Below are 12,213 nucleotides of genomic sequence, written 5' to 3'. Positions count from 1 at the left end.
TGCTGGATAGGTACTCACAGAAGTTCAAATCACAAAACCATGTTTGCAAAATTAAAGAAAGCATTTACCAAATTAGAGAAAGCAAAATAACAGATATAATGAAGGCAATTTAATTGATTTGATCAATATAGCAGCCGAAGCTAAACTAAAAGAAATGGATTATAGATTATTTCTATTCCTGATTTAAAAAGATAATGACGATATAAAAGTAAGCATAATACTAAAATAATATATGATAATTTTGTTCCAAAAGCTCTGTGATTGCCTAAAGTTTAGGGGACTGGGGGATGTTTGGAGTTTGAAGATATATTGTGAGCACTCTCACAAAATAGTTGCCAGATAAAAGACCTAGACCCAGAAGGCATACAAACCATTGGATGTAAGTTCCAATAATTTACTTTCTAAATATGCCTCTGAAATCTATCTGGAGGCGAGAAGTATTGTTGGAAATACAGGATATGTCTGAGACAGGCCTTTGCAACATGCTACTTTAATGTTCTTTTTAAAATTAAAATGCTTTATGAGTTAGGTAGAGTAGGAACCTTGTAGGATACCAAGAATATATGAAAAGTTACATTATTGACCTTGACATCTTGCTTGCATCTTAAGTCATAACATTTATATGCAATCATTTATACAACAATTTTGGGAAGGAAAATAGAATATAAGATTGAATCACCCAGTCTACATGAAGAGCCATGGTCGCACAGTGGTTAGGCTAATTCTTTTGACTGCCAGAGGTTTCGATCCTTCCATCCTTCTGAGGCCAGATTGTTGGGAGCATTATGCTGACTCTGTAAATCTCTTAGAGAGTGCTGTGAGGCCCGATGGGCCAGTATATAAGTCTAAGTGCTATTGGTATGTGCAATTAAAGTTGTAAGTTTTATAGTCAGTGACTATAAGTGGACAGTGGAAAAAGAGGATTTAAAATAGTGTGCTAGTGGTACCAGAACCTTTCATACAGTAGCTGCACATTATTTAATAACTCTCTCTGAGAACTTAGTATAATACTGAAAATTACTTATAAGAAAATTTTATCTTTGAAATAAATTAAATATATTTCTGAATAAATCTCTATAGAGATTGCATTTTGAAGAGAGTCTTTCCATTATTTGATTGATTTTTTGAAGAATTCTCAATGCAGTTCAATTTGAGATGAATTTAGCAATCCAATTAGTATAGAATCTCTGTATTAATCTTTTAATTAATGGGATCTGTATTCCTAAGGAACATTTTAAAAGTTTCCTTATCTGCAGTGCTAATTAGATGTGTAATTTAATGCCTTTAACTGATTTATCAACAGCTCAAGTTGTTTGTAATTTAGGATTTGGGAACATCTCACCACGTACAGAAGGTGGAAAAATATTCTGTATCATCTATGCCTTACTGGGAATCCCACTCTTTGGTTTTCTGTTGGCCGGAGTTGGAGATCAACTAGGGACCATATTTGGGAAAGGGATCGCCAGAGTAGAAGACACATTTGTTGTGAGTATGCTACATACATTGCAGATATGATATGATTGTTCCGCAAATATATTGTTCTGAAAGATGATTAAGTTCTGTTAACGTTGAAAATATTTTATAGATATTTGATTTTGATCATGCATTTGGGATTAAAAGTCTAGCATAAAGTAAACTTTATATAATGGTCTATTGATAAAAATTATTTCTTCCTATAAATACACCATAGAATGTTGAATTATCTTTAATTTTAAAATAAATTCAGTGTTGCATGCAAACACATGTTCTCTTTCTTATCCATCTAAGTCCTTGCCCACATTAATGCTAAAAACATTGATGAAAAAAGATAAGAAGCATTTGATTGTTCACTTAACAACCTTTCACCTTCTTATTTAGGATTAGGAGTTGTGTGTTCATGGGTCCAAACAGACATTTAAGCCAACAAGGCCAACACTATGGGTTCATATCTGTACAAATGATAATAATAGGAATAGAAAGATACGATTTAGACCAAAAGAAAAAAGAGAGGCCTAGTATTCTCGCCAGTCTTGAATTTAATGGAGCTTTTCAACTACTTTTCAAACAAATTGAGGATCCCGAATTATATTCATTTGTCTAAACATCTAGTTTGACCTATGTCGTCCCACTTTGGAAGCTAACCAGGGATGTATGGGAGACCCTTTCCATCATCCCTTCCTCCCAGATCCTATTCCCACCCCATCAGCCCTCATGTTAGCAAGGCTGGCATCGGTCATCATCAGGTTGGGCCAGTGGCCTCCTAAAGGCTATGCATGCCTCTTTTTTTGCTCATTTCTTTGGGGGGGTCCATCCCCAGGAGCACTCTACAAGCCTCCTAAAGGCTATTCGTGCCCTCTTTTTTTGAAAAAAAAAACAAACAAACCCCGGGCCCATTTTCATGAAAAACAGGCTGCTTTTGGGAGGTCTTCAGAGTACAAAACCTTTTTTTAAAAAATTGCCTCTTCAAAATCTTGGTGAATCTTATACTCCAGTGAGTCTTATACTCTGAAAAATACGGTAAGTCTAAGTGCTATTATTATTGGTCCTATATCAACTATAATAATATTAAGAGATACTAAGTATGTTACGAAAGTAGCTTAAATATATGAGACAGAATTTTGTACTGTGGGCACAATTTGATTCTCTTAATCAGGTAGAGAGTTGATGGGATTTCCCTCAAAATATCTTTTGGTAAATGTTTGCTGTATTTGAAAAAGTGTCCTGTTCCTATATTTTACAGGAACAGAACCCTTTTCCATGTCTTCCAATAGAGGCAGAAACCCCCTTCAGCTTTTTTATTTGTATTTAATATCCTATTTCAAATTTATGACATTTTCCTAAATAAACTATCAACAGTTCAATAAAACAAGTAATTGATGGACGCTTGTTAGAGATGCAGCCTAGAAGTAAGGAGAATTTTTTCTGACAGGGAGAACAGTTAATTAATGGAATAACGTGCCTCCTGGAGTTGTGGATGTTCCATCATGGGAGATTTTCAAAAACAGACTGGACAGCGATTTGACCAGGATAGTATAAGGTCATCTGCTTTGAGTAGGCGGTTGGACTAGTAGACCTCCAAGGTTCCTTCCTTACAGTACTTTATGTAACCAATACAACACTTGACATCATGAAAAAAGTATGAACATTTTGTATGACATATAATTTGGTATTTTTGTTATGATATCATTTTCTTCTTAAGAGAATTTCCCACTTTTTATTGGGAGAATCCTTCCTTTCTTGAATAACTGTATATAAAATTTGGTAATTATAACTGTGGTAGGTTAGCTTCATGCTGTGAATAGCTATTGCAGGTGGAACTATTGAAGAAAGGTAGATTATTCTTGCTATAAACAATTTGTAGTGAAATGCATCCAAATAAATATTCATTTAAATGTTATTTACATCACCTATCCACCTTACACTGTTTTTTCCTTTCCCTTTCCCTTTCCTGCCTACTGCATTTGCAGAAGTTTGTTGACATGATAGATCCTGAAGTTTCTATACATGAAAAAGAATGAGAGTAAATTTGAAATTTAGCTTCCCTCTGCTCCCATTTATTCACTACACATGGTTGTAATTTCATGGACAGTTACTTGGCATTGAATCCCATTGATAGTGATTACATTCTCCTAGATAAATATCCATGGGAGAAGACAAATTTCATGATAAATGCTTGTATGAAGACCTACCCATCTATTTCGTTTCCATCATAAACAATTCCATATATACCTGGTGGCTTTGATAGTGATTAAATATTCCTATAAACTGTATATCTGCTACAAATACTTTACAGAGAAATGTTGAAAAACCTTTTTTTAACCTTGTGATTTTGCAATGGCTTTAATCTATTCTGCCATCCTTTGATTATATTGTTAGAACTGTTTAGCCATCTATTTTGATTTAAAACTTTGCAGACGGTGTCACCTGGGTTTTAGTAGAAAGATTTATACATTTTATAAATTCATACCTACATATACATAGGTGAAAAATATTACTTTACTAATAATGGATTCTTTTTTCCCCTTTTTCTTTCTCTTTTCCCATCCCCTGTGTTTATTCTTTTCTCCCATAACAGAAATGGAATGTGAGTCAGACAAAGATCCGCATAATATCAACAATAATATTCATACTGTTTGGCTGTGTTCTGTTTGTTGCTCTTCCGGCAGTCATTTTCAAGCACATAGAAGGCTGGAATACATTAGATGCAATTTATTTTGTAGTTATTACCTTAACAACAATTGGATTTGGTGATTATGTTGCAGGTAATATTTTACAAAGTTCTATATGGAAAAATAAATCATATACCTTTATTATGTACATAAATGCCTTCTCAATGTATATTGTTGCAAAAGACACTTTCTCTAAGCCCAGCCATCAATAATGATCTAGCAGTATTTTTTACAACATGCCACACTGGTGTTTCTTCTAGGTCTCCCTGTTGGAACTGAAGTAGAAACCTTTTGAATGCAACATATTTGTTCCATTCAAAGATTTATTTGTGTCCCAAACCATAAAAGTTGCTTCAAGTTTACTTCGTGTTTTATCAAACATTTCCCATGAAAAATTAGATTTCCCATTCAACCAACCAACTAAGTAACTAAGTAACTAAGTAACTAAGTAACTAAGTAACTAACTAACTAACTAACTAACTAACTAACTAACTAACTAACTTTAAAATGGTAAAATAAGGTACCATCAGGTTTTTAGGTGCTGTTGTATGAGATTGCCTGAATGATGATACAGGTCAATATCCAAACATTAAAAATGAGCAATGTCTTGAAAAATCCCTAAATCCTATGAGTTTTCATTGGTCTCATCCCCAAGATCTCCTAGGAGACATTGACATTCTGAAATTTCACAAAATATCATGAAACAACACTGAAATTTCATAGTAGTTTTTACATTCAATATGAAATTTCATGGGTGTTCGTGGGCCCTCTCTTGCAGCTGGAAACTAAGCTAAATGGCTTTACTTGATTCTGTTAAATATTCATGTGAGAAGAAATTAGGATCTCTATAAAATTTGTGTTTTATAAGAGTGTATCACATCTGCATGGTAGTGTAATACTTGTAAATACCACTCTGCTTAGATAGATCCATACTATGCATAGTATGGATCTATCTACATTGCTTCTTCAGTTTTCCTACTTACTGTATTCAATTGATGATTCTTACCTCCAGAAATTATCTTATTTATGCAGATTTATTTTCATGCTGCTACTACATATTATATAAGATGGCACATAATCAATCAATTTGCAAAAGAGAATGTTGTTGCACTATAAGCTAGTTACAGCAAAGAAAGAAAGGATATAAGCTTGAGAATCAGGCTGATATTCATGCCTTATCATTAATATATATATGGAATATATCATAAAAGCCAATATTTGTATGTATGGATATAGTGTGCTGTTATATTTTATTCATATTTGGATATAATAGATGCTTAGTTTGTAAGATGAAAATGGCATCACTAACATATTTTTTTCTAGCCTAAATGTTTTACTTTTTCCTATGTATAAAGGTGTCAGATATACACTGGGTTCCATATCTATTTTTAAAAGTTCAGTGACTTATGAACTCATGCATTAATATGTATTATAGGGAAATGGACTTGCTTTAAAACGTGTCTTTTTCAGAGCTAGAACGTTTTTGTCTTATTTTTATGCACTAAAATGTATATCCTGGTTATGTTTATGGTAAGAACAGTATGTACCAAAGGCCACTTAACTGAAACTGGAACACCAAGTACATTAGTAGTCTCTATCATTATACATTAATATAATGATTTGTCCTGTAGCTCTCACTGTTTTATAATTTTCGTTACTATAAAGAAAATCACAGTTATTAGTAGAGATTCTCTGCATCTGTGCTATTAAATGTTTTCTGTGCCTTGCCATCTTTGAAATAGAAGGATGGATGGATGGATGGATGGATGGGAGGGAAGAAGGAAAGAAGGAAGGAAATAGAATTCAAGAAGAATGTGTTCCTAAGTACAGAAGGTAGGACAGGCTAAATGGAAGAAGATGGGACTTGGAGTCCAACATGCTTAGAGATGGTTTCTCACAGCAAGGGAGGTTGCTCCTCTTCTTGCTCATATCTCCAGGCAGGACAAACCTGTTCTTAATTTCTAGCCTAGGTTATTGACAGGGATCTTTCCTGCTGTCTCTTCACCCTTCTAAACCAACTAACAGGTTGCTTCCTGTTGCTCACCTTATCCAGAAAAGAAATGCTCTATCTTAGAAAAGATTAATTATCATGAACCTGACAGAATTATCTAGACAATACCACTGAGGTAAAAATAATAACTCACAAGTCTGTATTTCAAATTCCCAAGTGCTTTAAAAAGAGAAAGGAAGAAAATAGACAATATTTAGCCTTCAATCTTCTGTGTAATTAAAAACAACAGCAACATTTTAAGTACATTAGAGTGACAAAAGTCTCAGCAATTTTTAATGTGTGAGTGAGAGAAAAATAAATTATAACTTGGATTGCTGGTGTATATATCCTGTCTTTTCATGGAAGAAAGAAACATTCAATGCATGGATAAAGGGAGAAAGTGTCAGGCTGACCCCAGCTAGGTCCCTAGGAAAGAAAGTCCCTCGATTCCATTTGAAGTGATAAGCTCTTTTACTAAGGATTAGTGGTTGCAGAAGAAGCAGGCTAGAATTAATGTTCTCTCACAAAGAGTTACAGATTTTCCTGTTCTCCCAAGCCCTCCTCCCTTGACTGGTTTGTCTTCATCCAATGGTGTGCCTTATAGGTGTTTTGGGAACCGCTCAGATGTTTAGAGCCACTTGGTGCAGTTCACATTCCTTTTCCAGCCTCTGCGGCCTTGAAGAATAGAACAAGCTGGCTCTTACACCTCTGGTTTCTGTCAGCCCTGTCAGCCCTTCCCTGTGGTTCATTTCTACCCTCTACATGCCTCTTCCCCCCACCCCCCCAGCCACCTAGCAAGTTATGGCAGATGATAGAAAGTACAAGAAAATACGAATCTGAATTAACTCAAATAAAAAGTTTTATCTACCATATCTCTATGATAGGTTTCTGAATTTCAGTCTCTGTTCCCTAGATGAACAGAAGTGTGAAGTGGAAATCAATGTTTAATTTAACTGATCTTTGAATCTGGTGCCCGGCTAGAAAATAGTACAATCACCTCTAAATATAGGATCAGGTTGCCAAGCAGGCTTTGGCTACTGTTGGTAGCAGACTAAATGTTTTGTTTGCATTTCCAAGATCTTATTTGAAAGTCTGATGCATTCTGTTTATAATACTTCTGCCTTATTTATTTATTTATTGCAGCATTTATGCCCTGCCAGATTTAAATACACCAATAATTAGAGTCAGTAGGCTACTTCTTAGGTTTAATATGTTGGTGCTGATAATCGGATTGCCCACTGGCTGAGGACTAGAGCAGTGGCCTGGAATATTAAGAGGAAGTTTCACTAATTCACTGGAATGAATGAAATTGCTTAACTTGTAATTGAAAGTACTATTAAACATGCATGAAAGCTTTTATCTCATGTTGCCATGAAATGCCAAAGATACAGGTAGTCCTCGTCTTATGTCCTTAGGTGCTGGTCGCTACCTATAAAGCCCTACATGGCATCGGACCTGGGTACCTGAGAGACCGCCTCCGCCGATTACCTCCCATAGACCGATTAGATCTCATAGGTTAGGTCTCCTCTGGATTCCATCCGCCAGCCAATGTCGGCTGGCGACCCCCCCAGGGGAGAGCCTTCTCTGTTGCAGCTCCAGCCCTCTGGAATGATCTCCCCGTCGAGATCCGGACCCTTACTACCCTCCCGGCCTTCCGCAAAGCCACCAAGTCCTGGCTGCTCCAGCAGGCCGGGGGGCTTGTGAAACATCCAGCCCCACGGAAATTGTGAATGTTGCGGTTTTTGTTTTTAAAGTGTTGTCTTTGTCTAGTTTCCCCCTTCCCTTATCTATTGTGAGCTGCCCGGAGTCCTTCAGGAGTGGGCGGCATACAAGACAAATAAATACAAATACAAATACAAATTAGTGGAAACTGCCCATTATGATTGTCAGTCATGGTGATTGCAAAGTGGATCATCATGGGACAGACTCAGTCTTAAGACCGTTTTCTGCGGTGGTCATTAAGCAAACCTATAAGGAAAAATCCATAAGAACTTTGGAACTGGCTTAGAACTGTGAGTACCTTTTAGTGGTCCATCTTAACTCTGAACAGTCATTAAGCAACCAGTCATAATTTGAGGAGTACCTGTATTTTGTGCTTCAATCATTGGACTCAGTGGCTTAATACTAGATGACATAGTAGGGATATGCAGAAACAGGCATCAATCATAAATTCAATGCAGAAAATAATCAATTTTATATTTTAGTAATAGTTTGCTAGTGTTACTTAGATAGCAAAAGTTTCAGGATGCAAGGAAAGAAAAAAGATAAACAAATTACAATAAATTTAAAACATAGTAGACTTGAGTACATTGTGAATTAAACACTAAATTTCTAAAATGTTTAGTGGGAAACTAGAATGCTAAAGAGCGAGAGTAAATGATTACTAAAGAGGGAGTCAACGTTGTCTCTAAATCATCTGAAGGTAGGACAAGAAACGGATGGAAACTAATCAAGGAGAGAAGCAATTTAGAATTAAGGAGAAACTTCCTGACAATTAGAACAATTAATCAGTGGAATGACTTGCTTCCAGAAGTTGTGAATGCACCAACACTGGAAATTTTTAAGAAGATGTTGGATAATCCTTATCTGAAGTGGTATATGGTTTCCTGCCTGAGCAGGGGGTTGGACTAGAAGACCTCCAAGGTCCCTTCCAACTCTGTTATTCTGTTATTAAAGAAGAAACAGAAACCTTCCTTCTTTCAACCTTAATAATTTCAGAGAAAAAGACACTGAGCTGGAAGAATAAATGATTTATGTTCAATGCAGGAGCTGAGCTCTCTTGGCCCCTTCTTAGATGAGGCCTCAGATGTTAAGAGGGCTCAGATGTTAAGCTCCACCTCTATGCTGCAGAAATTGAGGAAAACCAGGAAAAAGGGATGACCACACAGTCCCTTCTTCTAGTAACAAGCCTGAGTTACCAAGGGTACCAACCTCACCTCTTCAGGCAACTCATAGTACTCCCTTCCACACAACATCATATTCCATTGCCTACCCCCAAAAAATCTTGTACAGATCACATTCGAGCTGTGTCACACCATGCATTTCAGCAGCTAGCTATTGTAGTCCTACAATACAATGCATGGTCAGAATTGTTGAATACTCTAAACAACAGGAAGCCTGTTGTGCTTGCAGGCCCAAAAATATTTATCTCCTGCCGTCACCTTATTTATGCCATGGTCTGTAGTGCAGATGGGATTCTTATCTACTATATTTAAGGAAATTCTACCATAATTTATCACAGTAAGCAAGCAACTCAGTAGACAGCAGGGTTATACCTATTATAGGTTCCAAATATTGTGCCAAATATGATGATAGAAAGTTTAATCACAGTTGGAATGTAACTGGTTCCCGTGCTGTGGAAGGACAGTACTTTCTGAATTCTTTTCTGTGTCCTGAGCAGCATATAAAATAGCTTTCTGTTTATCTAAGGCAATGTTTGTCAACCTGAGCAATTTTAAAATGTGTGGCCTTTGACTTCAAATGCACTCATCTTAAAGTAAATGTAGAGAAACACTGATCCATGGAATGAAGATGATGGTCACAGGGAGTTGGAAGAAACCTTAGAAGTCTTTTCATCAACGCCCTATACCATTTCAGACAAATAGTTGTCCAGTCTCTTCTATAAAGCCTCCAGTGATGGAGCATCCACAGCTTCTGGAGGTAAGTTGTTCCATTGGTTAACTGTTCTCAGTGTTAGGAAATTTCTTCTTAGTTAGTTTTTTTCTTGATTAGTTTCCATCCATTGTTGTATTGCCTTCTGGTGCTTTGGGAAATAAGTAGACCCCATTTTCTTTGTGGCAACCTCTCAAATATTGGACCACTGCTTTTATATCGCCATTAGTCCTTCTTTTCACTGGACTAGCCATACCTAATTCCTGCAACCATTCATCATACGTTTTAGCCTCCAGGTCCCTAATCATCTTTGTTGCTCTCCTCTGCACTCTTTCCAGAGTCTCAATTATTCGTCTTCAATAATTTTATACTTCTTCTTCAATATTTTATTAGTTTTCAATACAGTAAAATATTAAATATAAAAGAAAAAATTTGAAACAAAAAGATTAAAAATGAGAAAAAGGAAAGTAAAAAAAGAAAGCACACCCAGAAATATGTCTTCCATCCTTCTTTCTATTGAGTAATTTCCATCTTAACACTTTTCCCTTCCTCTTTAACTCTCTTAATCCTCAAATCCATAAATCATAAAATTATGATGATGATACCATCCTTTTTCTTGCTTTTATCTCTTAATTGTATCTCTGTCCATTGATCATTTGATGATTCGTGGAATTTTATTCACTCTACTTTTAGTAGACTATATTTAATATTTAGATAGGAAAACTATCCACTGCATCCTTCCCTAACTACAGTATTCACATGCTCTTAGAGCTAAGAAAAAGCAATCAACATTTAATTGATACAGCTTTTAGTTTTCTCCCAAGAAATAAAATCAGTAAAAGCAACATAAAGTACAAGCAGTGGCTTGTATATGTCTAAAACTAATGGCTGAGTACAATCCTTTGGCATATTTTGTGTCTTTCCCCTCTAAAGCCCTTCTCTCATCAATGGGAATCATTTCCACAAGAAACAACTCTATCAACCTTTAGTTTGAAGGCCTATTGTAAATCTTACTATGTTAACCAGTTTGTTTTGCTAATAACTTTCTGGCAGCTCTTCCTTCCTTTCTTAAAATTTGGCAGAATTACTGTTAATTCCCAGTCTTTGAGGAGTTTGTCAATACAAGTACATAAGTAAAATAAAAATGGAAGGTTTGGAAAGAGGAAGGTTGCTGTGTTCCTATGTTGCTTCTAGAACTGGTAGTTGGAGCTGGCTGATTGGAGGGATTGGGAAAATTCACAGCTCTCCTTTTATCAGTGTCATTAGTTTTTGGCATTGCTGGTTTGCTAGGTGGTTGTGTGAATGAAGTTGATAGGGGAAAATGGGTAAGAACATGGACTGTTAATATGACTTAGGAGGTTGGTTTTCTGTGAACATTAAAAATAGGAGTTAGGATCATAGGTTGACCCATACTGTAGAAGGAGAAGTAATTTGGGCTGATTCTTCTGACTAAGACTTTACCAATTTAATGGAGAAAATGTTCAGTTTCAAAGCAGAAGCAGATACTTCTGAAAAGGAGAACACACATTCATGGTATACCAAATCACAGTTTAGTATTATGTTCAAAAACCTATTTGATTTAAGAACAAGTTATCTTTACCACTGAAATTGTATTAAAGTTCTAAACTGCTTGGAATATAATTTTATGTTAATTTAATATTGGGTTGACTTTAGTCTTACCTGTGTTGTTCTGTGAAGTTAATAACTTTTAATAAATAGTAAATAAGTATAAATAACAGGTAACAGGTATCCAATACAAATCTATATTTATTTGATTTCTTTTTAGGGGGATCAGATATTGAATATTTTGACTTTTACAAACCAGTTGTGTGGTTCTGGATTCTGGTGGGTCTTGCATATTTTGCTGCTGTCTTGAGCATGATTGGTGATTGGCTAAGAGTTATATCCAAAAAGACCAAGGAAGAGGTAAGGATCTCCCAAGGAATTTGCAAAGATGTTATTAATACTGTAACATTTTAATGACTTTTGCCCTTGCTATTCTCATAAATAGCCTAGATTGGATATTTATATTTCATCAGTATTATTTGTATCAGTATTTATTATTATTATTATTGATTCAGTTTTTTACCTCACTGCAATCCAACAAACAATGAGTAGCTTACCAGTAGAATAAACAAAAATACCAAAGTTTAAAAAAATGAAAATCCATAAAACCCAAACAAAGAGAATCATGACCCAAATGGCATTTGGAAAGGTTGGATGTTCAACTTCTTCTGAAAGGTGTCCAAGGTAAGTGTGGACCTAACCTCAACCAGAGATCATTCTGGCACTGCCACTGAAAAACAATACATCCAATTGTCTGACCTCCCTCCAATCCCGCAAAAGTGAGGAACAATCATCTATTTCTTTTGCCACAATTGTAATTGACTACTGTTCCATAGATATGGTCCTGAAGGTAACTGAGCCTCAAGCCATAAAAAGCTTTATGGATTAACACCAGCA

At 35.7% G+C, this 12,213-nt stretch overlaps 1 protein-coding gene across 1 annotated transcript in view; it reads left to right on the top strand.

Moving 5' to 3' along the window:
* KCNK2 (potassium two pore domain channel subfamily K member 2) overlaps window positions 1-12,213 on the top strand; it is a 68,062-nt gene that overhangs the window by 43,645 nt on the left and 12,204 nt on the right. The window contains exons 3-5 of the mRNA XM_032216723.1: window positions 1,325-1,485; window positions 4,055-4,241; window positions 11,537-11,676. Coding sequence (XP_032072614.1) covers window positions 1,325-1,485; window positions 4,055-4,241; window positions 11,537-11,676 — 488 coding nt within the window. The remainder of the gene's footprint in view (window positions 1-1,324; window positions 1,486-4,054; window positions 4,242-11,536; window positions 11,677-12,213) is intronic.

The sequence above is a fragment of the Thamnophis elegans genome, chromosome 4 (genome assembly GCF_009769535.1).
Source record: "Thamnophis elegans isolate rThaEle1 chromosome 4, rThaEle1.pri, whole genome shotgun sequence".
Classification (NCBI taxonomy): Eukaryota; Metazoa; Chordata; class Lepidosauria; order Squamata; family Colubridae; genus Thamnophis; species Thamnophis elegans.
The sequence above is the reverse complement of the archived record's forward strand: the minus strand, read 5'-3'. Positions and strand labels throughout refer to the sequence as shown.